This window comes from Notechis scutatus, chromosome 6 (genome assembly GCF_049901735.1).
Source record: "Notechis scutatus isolate UNSWTSFEM ecotype Mainland chromosome 6, rNotScu1.2, whole genome shotgun sequence".
In the NCBI taxonomy this organism is placed as follows: Eukaryota; Metazoa; Chordata; class Lepidosauria; order Squamata; family Elapidae; genus Notechis; species Notechis scutatus.
In genome coordinates this window covers 14,682,311-14,695,541 of record NC_142014.1, presented here as the reverse complement: position 1 = coordinate 14,695,541, position 13,231 = coordinate 14,682,311, and the positions used below count along the sequence as shown (strand labels likewise).

The following is a 13,231-nucleotide window of genomic DNA, read 5'->3' as shown; positions in this document are numbered from 1 at the left end:
CCCAAAATATACATTATACAGGGGCAGCAGCTCTTATGCTGTGTTGTTTCTCAGGAAGGCTGACCAATCTGCATTTGACATCTAACAGTTGAGTCAGCTTAAGCTAAGAGGTTAAATTATGGAGTGCATTAAAAACTTCCTTAGCTAGCAATTTTGATCTTTTGTCAAGATTGTCAGTTAAATTAAATCAAAATGTAATTTAAGTTTACATTCTTGATCTTAGTCAAAAAGGCCAAGAAGCAATAAACTTAAATTTAAATTTAGAATCATTATGTGATTATTCCCATATTTAATAACTTATCATTTTAAGAATCATAATTGGACAGTCAGATCTGAAGCAACTCTAAGAGGATCCCCATGTCTATATATAATCTAGGAACCTCAAAGCTGCATCTCTTTTCATGGATGTGTCAATGAATGGTTTTGTGCATCATGCTAAACTATGATTTTCAAACCATATATTGCTAAGTCATGAACCATTGTTTACAGTGGTTGGATTAATACATTGCACTAAGTACAAATAATCAACTGACATTCTAGTTTAAGTCTAGTGAATCAACCCAGTTATTGTCTTCATCTCAAGTTTGAGTTTGATGTTTTATATATTTAGCTTAGACCCTTGGTTGAACAAACAATGACTTCTGATTTAGGACAATAAATTAACTCAGTGATCCAAAAATTTGCTACCCAGTTACTGCTTACTTCTTCAAGCAAGATCATAATCAGATGCATTTATGGGTGAAAACCATATTCCTCCATATCTTCTTTCCCCTCTTTTTTCCCTTCTTCTATTTTGGAATGCTTGTCTATCATAGATGGAGGAAAAGAATAGAAGCTGAATGCTACAGTTTGTGTTTTGCAGGCAGGTGACCTGTCCTTCAAAACTGCTATCAGGGAGACTTGTTTTCATTCTCTGTAAACAAAGGAGCCTTTCCTGAGGCTCAACTGCAACTCCCAAGATCCTTTGCTGTTGGCCCTGTTGACTTGTGCGAAATAATGCATCCGTTTGAATCTCTAAAACAGTAGTGTAAGTCAGTGGCCCCCAACCTTTTTTGTGCCACGGCCCGGTACCGGCATCAGCACGCATGGCAAGGCGAGCCGAGCGACTGGCCAGCCAGCCGTCCCCCGCTTCTCCCCGCTACCTTCAACTCCTCCTTTGTACCTTTGTCGATGGGCTTCGGGACGGCTTCGGGACGGTCGCTCGGCTCGCCTTGCCTTGGGTGCTGAAAGAATCCTCGCGCCTTAGTTTTCTTCGAAGCCGCCCCCCCCCCCTTCGATGAAACTAAGGCGCGAGGATTCCTTCAGGACCCAAACGCCGCTTTCCAACCGGAAAAGCTCACCGGAAGCACTTTCTCATCAAAACAAGATGGCGGCGCCCAGCAAACCGGCGGCCCGGTAGAAAATGTTCCACGGACCGATACCGGTCCGCAGCCCGGTGGTTGGGTACCCCTGGTGTAAGTGATTTAACATTGGTATTACCAATTATTGTTTCTTTTGCTCTCCATCCTAGCTGAACCTAGACGATGCGTCCCTTCTGTTGTAGTTGGGGTGGTCGGCATGGGTCATGTACCAGGGATTGAAAAGAACTGGAACACCGATTTGAATATCCAGGAAATAATGAGGTAATTCTCTCTCGGGTGGGTTTTGTTATTTTTTTTTTTTTATAAGTTACAATGGCTGCGGTTACCTTGAGGCAAGGATAAAAATAAAAAAGCAAATGAATAGACATAGGTGCAAATTACAATACTACAGATGCAGTTATCACACTATCGTGCTAAAATGGCTTTGGTTAGAATAGGAAATATATCCAAACCCAGTATATTTGTTACACTGCCTATTAAGCAATTTTCTAGATGAAACAAATGGTGAAAACAGCAGTAGGAATGGGATCTTGAAACAGAAGGACTCCCTGCTGACAAAAACCTGTGTGACCTGTAGATACTGAGATGTAAATATAGGTTCAAGCAGCCCTTAACTTATAAACATTCATCTAGTGCAGGGGTGTCCAACCTTGGCAACTTTAAGACTTGTGGACTTCAACTCCCAGAATTCCTCAGCCAGCTTTGCTTTCTGGGAGTTGAAGTCCACAAGTCTTAAAGTTGCCAAGGTTGGACACCCCTGATCTAGTGGCTGTTCAAAGTTGCAAAAGCATTGAAAAAAGTGAGCTATGAACATTTTTCACGCTTATGACTGTTGGAGCATCCCTGTGGCCACATGATTGAAATTCAGGTGCTTAACAACTGCCGTGGATTTATGTTGGTGGCAGTGTCCCAGTCATGTGATCACCTTCTGCAAACTTCTGACAAGCAATGTCAAGGGAAGCCAGATTTATTTTAAAAACCATGTTACTAACTTCACTGCGGTGATTTATTTTAACAACCATGGCAGGGAAGGTCATAAAATGAAGCAAAATTCACTTAACAACTGTCTTGCTTAGGAACAAAAATGTTGGGTTCAGTTATGATTTTTTTCATTGAATTGGAGTGGAACCCGTGGAAATCTAACTTGGGGCCCAACTGATGTTGACTGGGCTATACATAATGCAACCAAATCAGAAGCCAATTCAATCATTTAGTAAGCAGTTAAGTGGAGGTCCCAGAATTCCTGAGAAGGATTCTCTGAATTTGCCAGAAGGGTCCCTGCTTGTAGATTTGCAGATCTATTTATTTATTAATCAGGTCCATATAGCTGCCCGTCTCACGAAAAGTGACTCTGGCTGGCATACAACAGTCCAGGGGTCCCCAAACTTGGCAACTTTAAGCTTTGCTGGCTGAGGAATTTGGGGAGTTGAAGTCCACAAGTCTTAAAGTGGCCAAGTTTGGAGACCTCTGCAATAGACAGTAAAAAAGAATACATATATAAAAACATACTTTTAAAAATAGAAAAATCAGCATTAAAAACTAAACACAAACCCTAAGCAGAGAGAGGGAGGGAGGGAGGGAGGGAGGGAGGAGAGAGAGAGAGAGAGAGAGAGAGAGAGAGAGAACATTCACCTCAATAGTCTCTGGTTCCTAGAGACCCCAAAACCTGATGGCATAACTGACTCTTTATGGACTTCCGTAACACTACAAAGGTGGAGCTTGACTTAATGTACGGTTGGGTGGAGGTAATGTTCAATAAGGCGAATCATGGCACAGCAGACAAAGCTTACCTCCTGGGACCTGCCATATGTTGATCCCTGGCAGATGTTCTCTGTAGTATCCTCTCTCTGCCAGATCTAATGGGCCAGGCTGATCTAACTGAGGAGACGCAGTGCCCTCAAATGCCCCAGTCGTATGGCGTGCAGGGATTTAAAGGTTAAAACCAACACCTTGAAACTGGGAGCCAGTTGTAGAGCAGAGGTGTAATATGACCCTCCTAAGAGCACACATAAGCACCACTGCGCTCTGCACCAGCTGAAACGTCAGAATACTTTTGATGACCTATGTCAGTCTTGGCACTGTTATAACTAAGGAGAGAAGCAACCTAGAACTAAGGAGAAATTTCCCTGATAGTTAGGACAATTAATCAGTGGAACAGCTTGTCTCCAGAAGTTGTGAATTGTCCCACACTGGAGGTTTCTAAGAAGAGATCGGACAAGCATTTATCTGAAAGTGGTGTAGGGTTTCCTGCCTAAGTAGGAAAATAGAGCTTCACTAGCAGCGGTAGCTCTTCCGTCCCAAGGATCAGCCCAGGGCTTTCCACTGCTCTCCTCTCCTCTGCCTTTTGCGCAGCTGCGCGTCAGGCACTTGACCTCATCATCATCAACTACCTCCAAACCTGGGGGCTGTTGATTCTACACACTCCGCCTGTCTCGATCTCTGACAGCTCTATTCCCTCTTCCCCCTCAGACTCCCAGGTTGGTCCTGACTCCACACTGCCTCCTCATCTGATTTGGCTGCTGGAGGGGCCGGCTGCCAACAGGCCACAACAAAATATTATGATTTAATCTTGAGTTAAGTCCTGGGAGTCCCTAGCCATGGTCTGTGGCCACAAAAGGTATTTAAAGGGAGTCCGCGGTAAAGAAAAGGTTGAGAACCACCGACATAGAGGATTCAATATATGAAAGCCTATGAAATTAATGGAAGCTATGATACTATTTGATGCGAATAACAATCGGTCTTTTTTCTGATAACCTCTTTGGATAGTAACTTTGTTTTCTCTCTGTCTCCTTGTTTTAGTGTGCCTCCTCCATCCACGTCCAGTAAAATCCTAAAGTTTGTTATAAAGGCTACAATATTTGGACTGGTGGGCTACGGCTGCTATCGGATGGGACACAGGACAGTTCGGTTTATCCTTTCTGTGCCCGTTGCACAGAAGTATGTTCAGAAACTGATAGACGTAATATCTCAGCATTGATTTGGGAGACTCTGCCTCTGGTTGGAACAAAATGGAATGCACAAAGAAACTGGAAACCAAGGCAAGAAAGTTTTTGTCCTAAAGTCTGTTGTGATGCCAAGTTACCAGATAAGCATTGGATTGGCATTAAGTGCTACACCAGCTGTGATCTATACAATTAAGTGTTTTCCTATCAATCTAATGAAATGTGTGGCATAAACATATATGCCAATATAAGGTACCTAGAATATGTACACATATATTATATTAATATGTGTATGTGGCATATTTATAATGATGAAATAATATAATAAAAGCCCAGTACGATCCACTGGTAACTTCCAACAAGCACCCTAAAAATGAATGACACTTTTGCAAGAACCCATACAGTTCTTCTCATCACTGTAGCTTGCACAGGAGAAATGCTGAGTTTGATGTGACCCTTGATTTTCTGTCAAAAGAGCAGAAAAACAATTATGTGGATTGCATTCTAATTAGAAAGCACAGTGGCCCATACGATGTGTGCGATTTCATTATCAGTAATATTGAGTTATACTTCCCAGAGCCCAGCAATTAAATCTTTACAAGGTTCCCTTCTTACTGGAAATCTTTTATACATAGTGGCTTTTTTAAGGGACAAAAAAACCAAAAACAAAACCCGAATAAACTTTTGGTATATCACAAAATATGCTGGCTATTGTTGATAAAATTGTTATCTTTTGAAAGCCTTACTTACTTTAAAAGTTGCCTTTAGCATTACTAAGCAGACATGATTCAGCCAAAATTAAGCACTTTAAAATTCCAATTCCCATTCAGGAGTGCAGAAACTTGGCTGGATCATGCTTTTGCTTTTAGGCCTCTATAACAATCTTTTTTCTTTTTCCTTAAATGAAAAGTTTAGCTGCAGCCTATCTGCTCCCCACTCCCTTTATTTCAGTTTTTTGTTAGAAAACCTATGTTTATAGGACTCTCGGTTCCTGTTGGTGTGAATATCAGTGTTTCAAAATTACTGAGAAAATTATACATTTATACTGTAGACTTTTTCATTCCTTTCATTCTTCCTTTTTGGGGAAAAAATCTGGAACAGCTCTTTCTGTAGAATTTATCCTTCATTTCTTGAATACCATGTGAGCTATTATCACACAATTCCATGTGAATGTAATAAAATACCGATTAAAAGACTAAATGGAATGTTATTTTAACAAATATTGGTGTTTTTAAATTGTCTGGGTTTTGCTAACATTACATTATGGGTACTTTTCAACTAATTGAACTTTTTAACATCACATTTAAAAAAAAACCTATCATGTATATTTAAATACCATTAGAATTAGGATTGTGTATTTCTGTCCTCTCTACAGATCATAATGATCATAACATTTAGCCCACTGAAAACATATTGTTAGGATTACATCTTGTGTGAATTTAGAAAAACAAACCAACCCCAAACCCTTAGTTTCTTCTTTCCTCACCTTTTGGGAAGATGGATAAAAGTGCACAATTAGTGATTGAAATTACAAGTGGATCTCATTTAGTGATTGTCTTGCTTAGTGATAATTACGATGGTGATGCAAAAAGTCCATACTCTTGCATTTATGACGGTAAAGTAAAGAAGAGCTGAAGTAAGAACGTAAGCACAGTTGTGGTCTCATTTAGCAACTTGCTTTCCTTAACAACCAAGTTATTGGTCCCAATTGTGGTCACTAAACAAGGACTACCTGTAACAACTGTGTTCTGACTGCCTATTTAACACAGCAAACATGAGAATCGAAACCTTCAACTGAGGGCTGTTGGAAACCTGCTTTTTTGAAAGGTTCCTAGGCTCCTGTCTGTTTTCTTAGCATAATCTGGAACAAAGAGGTGTGCTTAGGTCCCACTGAAAAACTTGGACTTAAGTACGATTGGCTATAAGGGCCAGGTCTTTGCTTAATGCTTGCCTTGGAGGCCATGGCCTTAGTTTTCTTACTGCTGATCTTGCAGTAGACGAATGTCATCATAGGTCAGACCAAAAAAACTGTCTTGGGACTTCAAGACATTTTTTTTTTGAATTCAATAGGAGTATTGGTATACCAACCAAAGTCCAATGGGCTGTATTCCCCAGCAGCAAGGGGAACAAATTCTGCTAACTGAAGTTTAATTTTTTTTTTTAATATAAATGACACTGCACTGCTATTATACTGGCAGAAACAACCTGATCTTGCTACTGAATTGCATTAGAATCAATTTGTTTTGGGATTGTGCCAATCACTTGTAATTGTGAAATTTCTACTCCCAATATTCCCAACCAACAAGGTTGAAGAATATGGATCCATAATATGGGATCTGAATTCAAGAATCAAAGTAATTGTACAATTGTGGGGAGGAGGGGGGAGAGAGAAACAGCCTTAACGATATATATTCCCCTCATAATAAATCTGTCAGAACAAGCATAGAGTCTGATTCATGAAATGATGGGGGATTTTTTTTTTAAAGATACAAATCAACATGCGTGCAAAGATTGTGTCACTATTCTTCATACTGCTTTTTTTGACCATGGCTAGAAAAAAATTACACTTAAAGGTATCGTGTACAAGCAGTGTTTAATAAACTACAGGGATTATATTAATTCTTACAGTTTCCTTTAACTTTTAACACTTAAGTTGAATCAAATGTTTACAAGGAAATTCTGTGAAAATTATTCTACCTTTTGAGGAATAAGAAAGCTGAAGGGAGGAACTATAGAGCATTACCATTTATACCTTAGTTCATTGAACAGTTTATATAATATTTTCAATTTTCAAGCACAGTTCTCTATTGACTGGAAAATAACACCCATTAAGTTTAGTGGGAATTAATTCACAATAAACATGGATGGGATTTTTATTCTGTGTTTTCCTCATCTGGTAAATTAAATGTTTACTTGGAAGTATTTGTAATTGGATAATTATTACATAATATTTTAAAAAGATACATGGCAAACACAAGCCTTAACTTGAATGGATTCATGCTTAACGATGAACTCGAGGCACGTTGTGCTGTATGTATTTCCACTTGCCAAAAATAAATAAAAATTACCTGTATGCAGGTATCTCATCTTTACCAATAAATTGTGTTTTATTTAAAAAAAATGTATTGGCTATTTGTTGATGTATATCCCAGAATTCTACAGCATGTATGAATAGATATCAGTCTTTATCTTGAATTCCTCATTCATCCCTAGCTGTTTCAGTATTGGTTAAATAATCCTATATATCCAGCATCAAAGGAAACTTATAGAAATGTTGGTTGTATACGTTGTAAAATAATGGTAAAAAACTGTGTAACAAAATAAGGGAGTGTGGAAATAACTGTTATATAAAACCAATACATTTTTCCAGTTTTTCACTGAATGAGAGAGTGACACCATAAGTCATTACAAGTCAAGGTTGTTCAGCTTTTGTGTTGCAGCACTTAAAAGTCCCTTTGGACAGATTTGCTGTTACGTAAGAAGTTTTGGAAGCAACATATTTTCTGTGTGTCTGCATGGAATCACATTCCCCCCTAAAACCAGCTTTTAGAGTTGGCTTTAATGATTTTGGCATCCCACAAAACATTAAAATGGCTATTCTGAATTTGAGAGTGTATCTTCCACAAATCCCATGTTTCTACAACTGCATAATTATGGGTAGAGTTGTTCTTAGGCCCCCACAACAGCTTTTTCCTTTGCTGGTATTTACTAGAATATAATTAGTGAGAGGTTATTTTATTTAGATCGCAGAGATGAAATGGATTAAACTTGCAGCAAAAATAAAGAAAGCTCAGGACACTCTTAAGGTATCACCAAATTCGATTGTCTTTTTGCAGCTCCTCTTAGTCATTTGCATAACAGCCAATGCCAATTCTTACCTGCTTTGATAGCAGTGTCTCTGTTAAAATGCAGGGAAGATAAAAAAAGAAAATAAAAATATTGTTACTGAAGGAAGATAAAGGCTGGCTTAGGGGCAGAGTACTGGGAATTGATTTTTCTAATGCAGAACTATGTAAGCAGCAGCAGTGTGCACAGGGTCCAATTCTATGAAAATGACAAAAGCAGTGTTGCACCATTTTCAACAACCTTACCTCTTTCCTACATGCACAAAATGTCGTGATACCCACAAAAGGGTCTGACAGTGCAATATTGCCTTAAATCATTTGATCCCCACCTACAGATCCCTGTGGAATGCAGTTAGTTGCCTTTCGATATTTTGAACTACCGTGTTTCTCATATAATAAGGCCGGGTCTTTTTTTTTTTTTTTTTTGAGCCCCGAAAAAGTGGCTAGGCCGTCTTTTCGGGGGTGACTTAATTCCCCCCTTGCATCTTCGGGCGGGCGGCAACGGCTTGGATGTTGACCTTGGCGTTGGTGGGGCACTCCGTATCGGGGTTAACGCTGGCAGCACCATATCCAGATGTGCAACAAAAGTACTTCCTAACGGCAAGCCCCCCGCCATTCCCCCCCCCCCATTTCGCATGTTTTAATATAGGCCTTAATATGGGGGGAGGGGCTTAATTTCATTTCATGCCTATAAAACATGCTGGGACTTCCTATTGGGGGAGGCCGTATTGTTGGAGAAATGGTATCATTCCATGCTTTCTTACAGCTGACAAGCAATGATGCTAACGTGATGGGGCTGAGGAAACAAGAAACTGAAAAGCATAGAGGGTACCTCGTCTTTGAAGTAGCTTCTATGCGCTTCTCTCTTTTTTTTTTGAATGAATTTTTTATCTTTTAAAAACATCTCATTAGGTGAACAATGTGGTTCCAGGTTTTCACATTTCAATACAAATGTGACCATAATTACATACCAGCTTTCATATCCATATCATATTATTACTTATTACATTTTTCTTTAAATAATCTCATACACTATTTAACAGTATTATTCATATTCTTATTCACTTTCTATATTCATTACTCTTATTTTGTACAATCTCATCATATTACAGCTTATTTTATTTGTCTTTAAATATTCTCCTGTCTTATTTAACAATATTCTCCATATTCAATTTCTATAATAATTACACACATTTTCTTACATCCGTCACATTTGCAGTTTTTTCCACATATAATTATTCCATTCAAAGGTTTTCCCCCTTTTATTATCAATTCGAGCTTGCCACCCCTTTACTCATTCATTTTCCCCATTTTCTCCCTTTAACCTATTATAAAAATTTATAACAATATAGTGTGTATGTGTTCGGGTCTTTTCCCGTGTAAGATTAAGAGTATCTCACTGCTTGCACTGGCACGAAGCCGAAAGCACCAGCCTGAGGATGACCTCGCCAAAACGTCGCCAAGATACTCATACCTATACCCATGAAAATCTACAAACACACACACACACGTATATATATTACATCAGATTCCACATGGTATGGGTTGCTCTTAAGCCACAACTTAACTGGTGGTTGATAAAGGTGTAACTGGATGGTCACATTGAAATGTTATCCCATCAGTATGTGAACCGATGGGAAAACGTATGCCAGCAGGGTTAAAGCATCAGGCTAGATAGAAAGTGGAAACTAAATTCTAATCTCACCTTTGCCATGAAAACCAGCTGGGTGAACTTGGGCCAGTGTCTCTCTCTCTCTCTCTCTGTCAGCCCAAACTGACCTCACTGGGTTGTTGTGGGAAAAATAAGAGAAGGAAGGTGTGTTGGATGCGTTTGCCTTCTTATTTCTAAAAACAATAAAGGCAGATGATGGATGGATGGATGGATGGATGGATGGATGGATGGATGGATGGATGGATGGATGGATGGATAGATAGATAGATAGATAGATAGATAGATAGATAGATAGATAGATAGATAGACAGATAGACAGACAGATAGTAGATGGATGGATGGATGGATGGATGGATAGATAGATAGATAGATAGATAGATAGATAGATAGATAGGTGTGACACGCAAGTTCTTTCTGGCCTCAATGATAAGGCTGATAAGTGGATCCATATACAAATAGATACACTGCTATGTATGTTAAGTTTTGTATTTATGATGGAAATTTGTTCTAAATTTATTTTTGCATCCAGTGTCACTTGCTGAGATGGGCAGCCATACAAATAAATAAATAAATAAATACCCCCTGGTTTCATTTCCCCTCCCATTTTCAATCACCCCATTTAAATGTAGGATCAAGGGGCTGTGCAGGGCTCAGCACAGAAGCCAAGATGGCAGGTATAACAGAAATTCCACCCCTTTGTCTGTGAAACCCTATACATGAACAAAGTATGGAGCTTTGATTGCAAGTGTGAGGTGCGAGGCTACGAAAAGACCACCACAAGGTTCGTTGATCCAAGGAAAACAGGATTTTAATCACATGTTTGCAAAAACGGGTTCCCTCAGGCGTTGAAGGAATGCAGAGCAAAATTCAAACGGCACTTTTATACCCTAACTGTCCGCCCCCCGCCCCCCTCGTACGAGGGCTTGGCTCACATTCTTCCTGTTTCAAATTGATACATATTCATTTCAGATTTTGAGGCATAAGCAGCTACATGGTTTCTGACACGTATACACCCTATTACAGTTCTCCATTGTTCTACCCGCATCCAGTTTTTCTACACACTTTGTTACAGTTCATGGCTACTCTCCTACTCACAATCCCTACCACATCCTGCTTATCTCTTTTGTGTTCAAGCTGGAACACTTAGAGCTGCTGAGTTTGAGGCACTTACTCCCTTATAACGAGCAGGATATTTCAAAATGACTTTTGTCCTGCTCACACAAGTTATACTTCCCATAACATAATCTTTTTTTCCCCTGCCCAGCAGATGTCCATAGAAAGTAGATGCTTTGAAAAGTGCATTTAGATATCTTCCCATTTTCCAGATTAGAGAAAACTCTTTAGAGCCTTTTTGTTTTAAAGATCTTGCGCTTTTTCAAAACAACCACCACAATACACGAGCACACAATAGATACAAACTTAAGGTAAACCGCACCAAAGTCGATTGCAGGAAATACGACTTCAGCAACAGAGTGGTCAATGCCTGGAATACACGACCTGACTCTGTGGTTTCTTCCCCAAACTCTAAAACTCTAACCTTAGATTGTCTACTGTTGACCTCACCCCTTTCCTAAGAGGCCTGTAAGGGGTGTGCATAAGCGCACCAGCATGCCTACTGTCCCTGTCCTAATGTTCCCTTTTATTCGTATCCATTTCATGTATTAATAATCATGTTTATAGTTATACCTGTTATCTAACACATGCTTGACTAAATTAATTAAATAAATAAACAAACAAACAAAGAAATAAATAAAAAAGGGCATTCAATTGTCTATGTTTGCAATAGTTTGTATGGATTGCCTATTTCCAAGAGTCTAATAGAAGGCCTCATGAACACTTTGGAAAGCTGCAATCTTACATTATTCAGGGGGGTGCCTCTGGGGATGCCCGGGATCCAGCCTCTCCTGCAACCTAAAGCAAAATTGGGCATAGGCAGCCTTTCTTGGGGGAAGAAAGGCTGCCTATGGGATCTGCACAGGCTCCAACCTCTGGTTGCATCTTCATCCCCAACACTCGAAAATCATCCTAATTTGCATCCAGGGCACAAGCAGAGTTAGGAAAGGGGGATAAAGCATTACCTTAAGAGGGCATGCTGTGGACATAATATTTTAAATCTTTTAAAAAGATGCAAAGCATGCTTATGCTGCATCTAGGAACATGTGATAGCCCCATCGTTTTTACTCCGCATGTTGACTGAGGAATTCTAGGAATTTGGAAGTCCACACATTTTACAAAGTTGCCAAGATTGAGAAACCCTGGATTAACCCACTATTACAGGGCTATTAAGCCTCTCTGCCTTACTGGCATCTTGGCTTAGCCCTGGCGGGTGGATGGCAGGAATCAGCACTGAGGAAAACACCTAAAACTGACAGGTAAATTAAGGAGAAATTTTCTGACAGTGAGAGCAATTAACCAATGGAACCGCTTGCCATCAAAAGTCGTGGAAGTTTTCAAGAAGAGACTGGACTGCCACCTGTCAGAAATGGTGTAGGCAAGGGTCTCCTGTTTGGGCGGGGGAGGGGAGGGTTGGACTAGATGACCTACAGGGTCCCTTCCAAACTCTGTTCATCTGAAATCGAGACGTTTTATGTTTATGTTGTGCTTCTCAACATATCCCCGTCCTCGGATTGGCTAAGCCTCTCCGTGCCGTGATAGGATGAAGGCCCGGAGGCGTGTCTCGGCGAACCAATTGGGATAGGCCGCAGGGAGAAGCAGAGGGCGGGATTAAGAGCTGGGTGACAAGGCGATCCGTCCGACGGTGGCCGAGACGGCGCAAATCATGGATGGCCGCCGCTCTGCGCTGTAAACGCCGCTGCTTCGGTCGCTTGGGATCGTTGCCCGGCTGGTTGGCGGCGGCCACTCGCCTCGTCAGCATGGAGGCGGCCGCCTCGTCCTCGACGCCGGCCCCGCGGTGGCTCAGCGCTCTGCGGTTCGACAACCGGGCTCTGCGGGCTCTGCCGCTGGATCCGAGCGAAGAGAACGTCCCTCGGCCCGTGCCGGGCGCCTGCTTCTCCCGGGTGCTGCCCACGCCAGTGCGGGGCCCGCGGCTGGTGGCTTCCTCCGCGCCGGCGCTGGCTCTGCTGGGCCTGAGGGAACCGCAGAGCCCGGAGGAGGAAGAGGAGGCCGCGCTCTACTTCAGCGGGAACCGGCTGCTGCCGGGAGCGGAGCCGGCCGCCCACTGCTACTGCGGCCACCAGTTCGGCAGCTTTGCGGGGCAGCTGGGCGACGGCGCGGCCCTGTACCTGGGGGAGGTGTTGAACCCGCGAGGGGAGCGGTGGGAGATCCAGCTCAAGGGCGCCGGACTCACCCCTTTCTCCAGGTAAAGAGAGGCGGAGGAGCTGCTGTAGGTCAGTCGGTCTGTCTGGGTGTGTCTCTATATCTATCTATCTATCTATCTATCTATCTATCTAT

At 41.3% G+C, this 13,231-nt stretch overlaps 2 protein-coding genes across 3 annotated transcripts in view; both read left to right on the top strand.

Moving 5' to 3' along the window:
• TRABD (TraB domain containing) overlaps positions 1-7,403 on the top strand; it is a 35,271-nt gene extending 27,868 nt beyond the window's left edge. For both annotated transcript variants that reach the window (XM_026669029.2, XM_087969414.1), the window contains exons 9-10: positions 1,511-1,622; positions 4,161-7,403. In XM_026669029.2, the coding sequence (XP_026524814.2) occupies positions 1,511-1,622; positions 4,161-4,338 (290 nt within the window). In that variant the 3' untranslated portion in view covers positions 4,339-7,403. The remainder of the gene's footprint in view (positions 1-1,510; positions 1,623-4,160) is intronic.
• Positions 7,404-12,535: 5,132 nt separating this feature from the next.
• Positions 12,536-13,231, top strand: part of SELENOO (selenoprotein O) — a 15,886-nt gene continuing 15,190 nt past the window's right edge. The window contains exon 1 of the mRNA XM_026669031.2: positions 12,536-13,139. Within this exon, the coding sequence (XP_026524816.2) occupies positions 12,604-13,139 (536 nt within the window). The 5' untranslated portion in view covers positions 12,536-12,603. The remainder of the gene's footprint in view (positions 13,140-13,231) is intronic.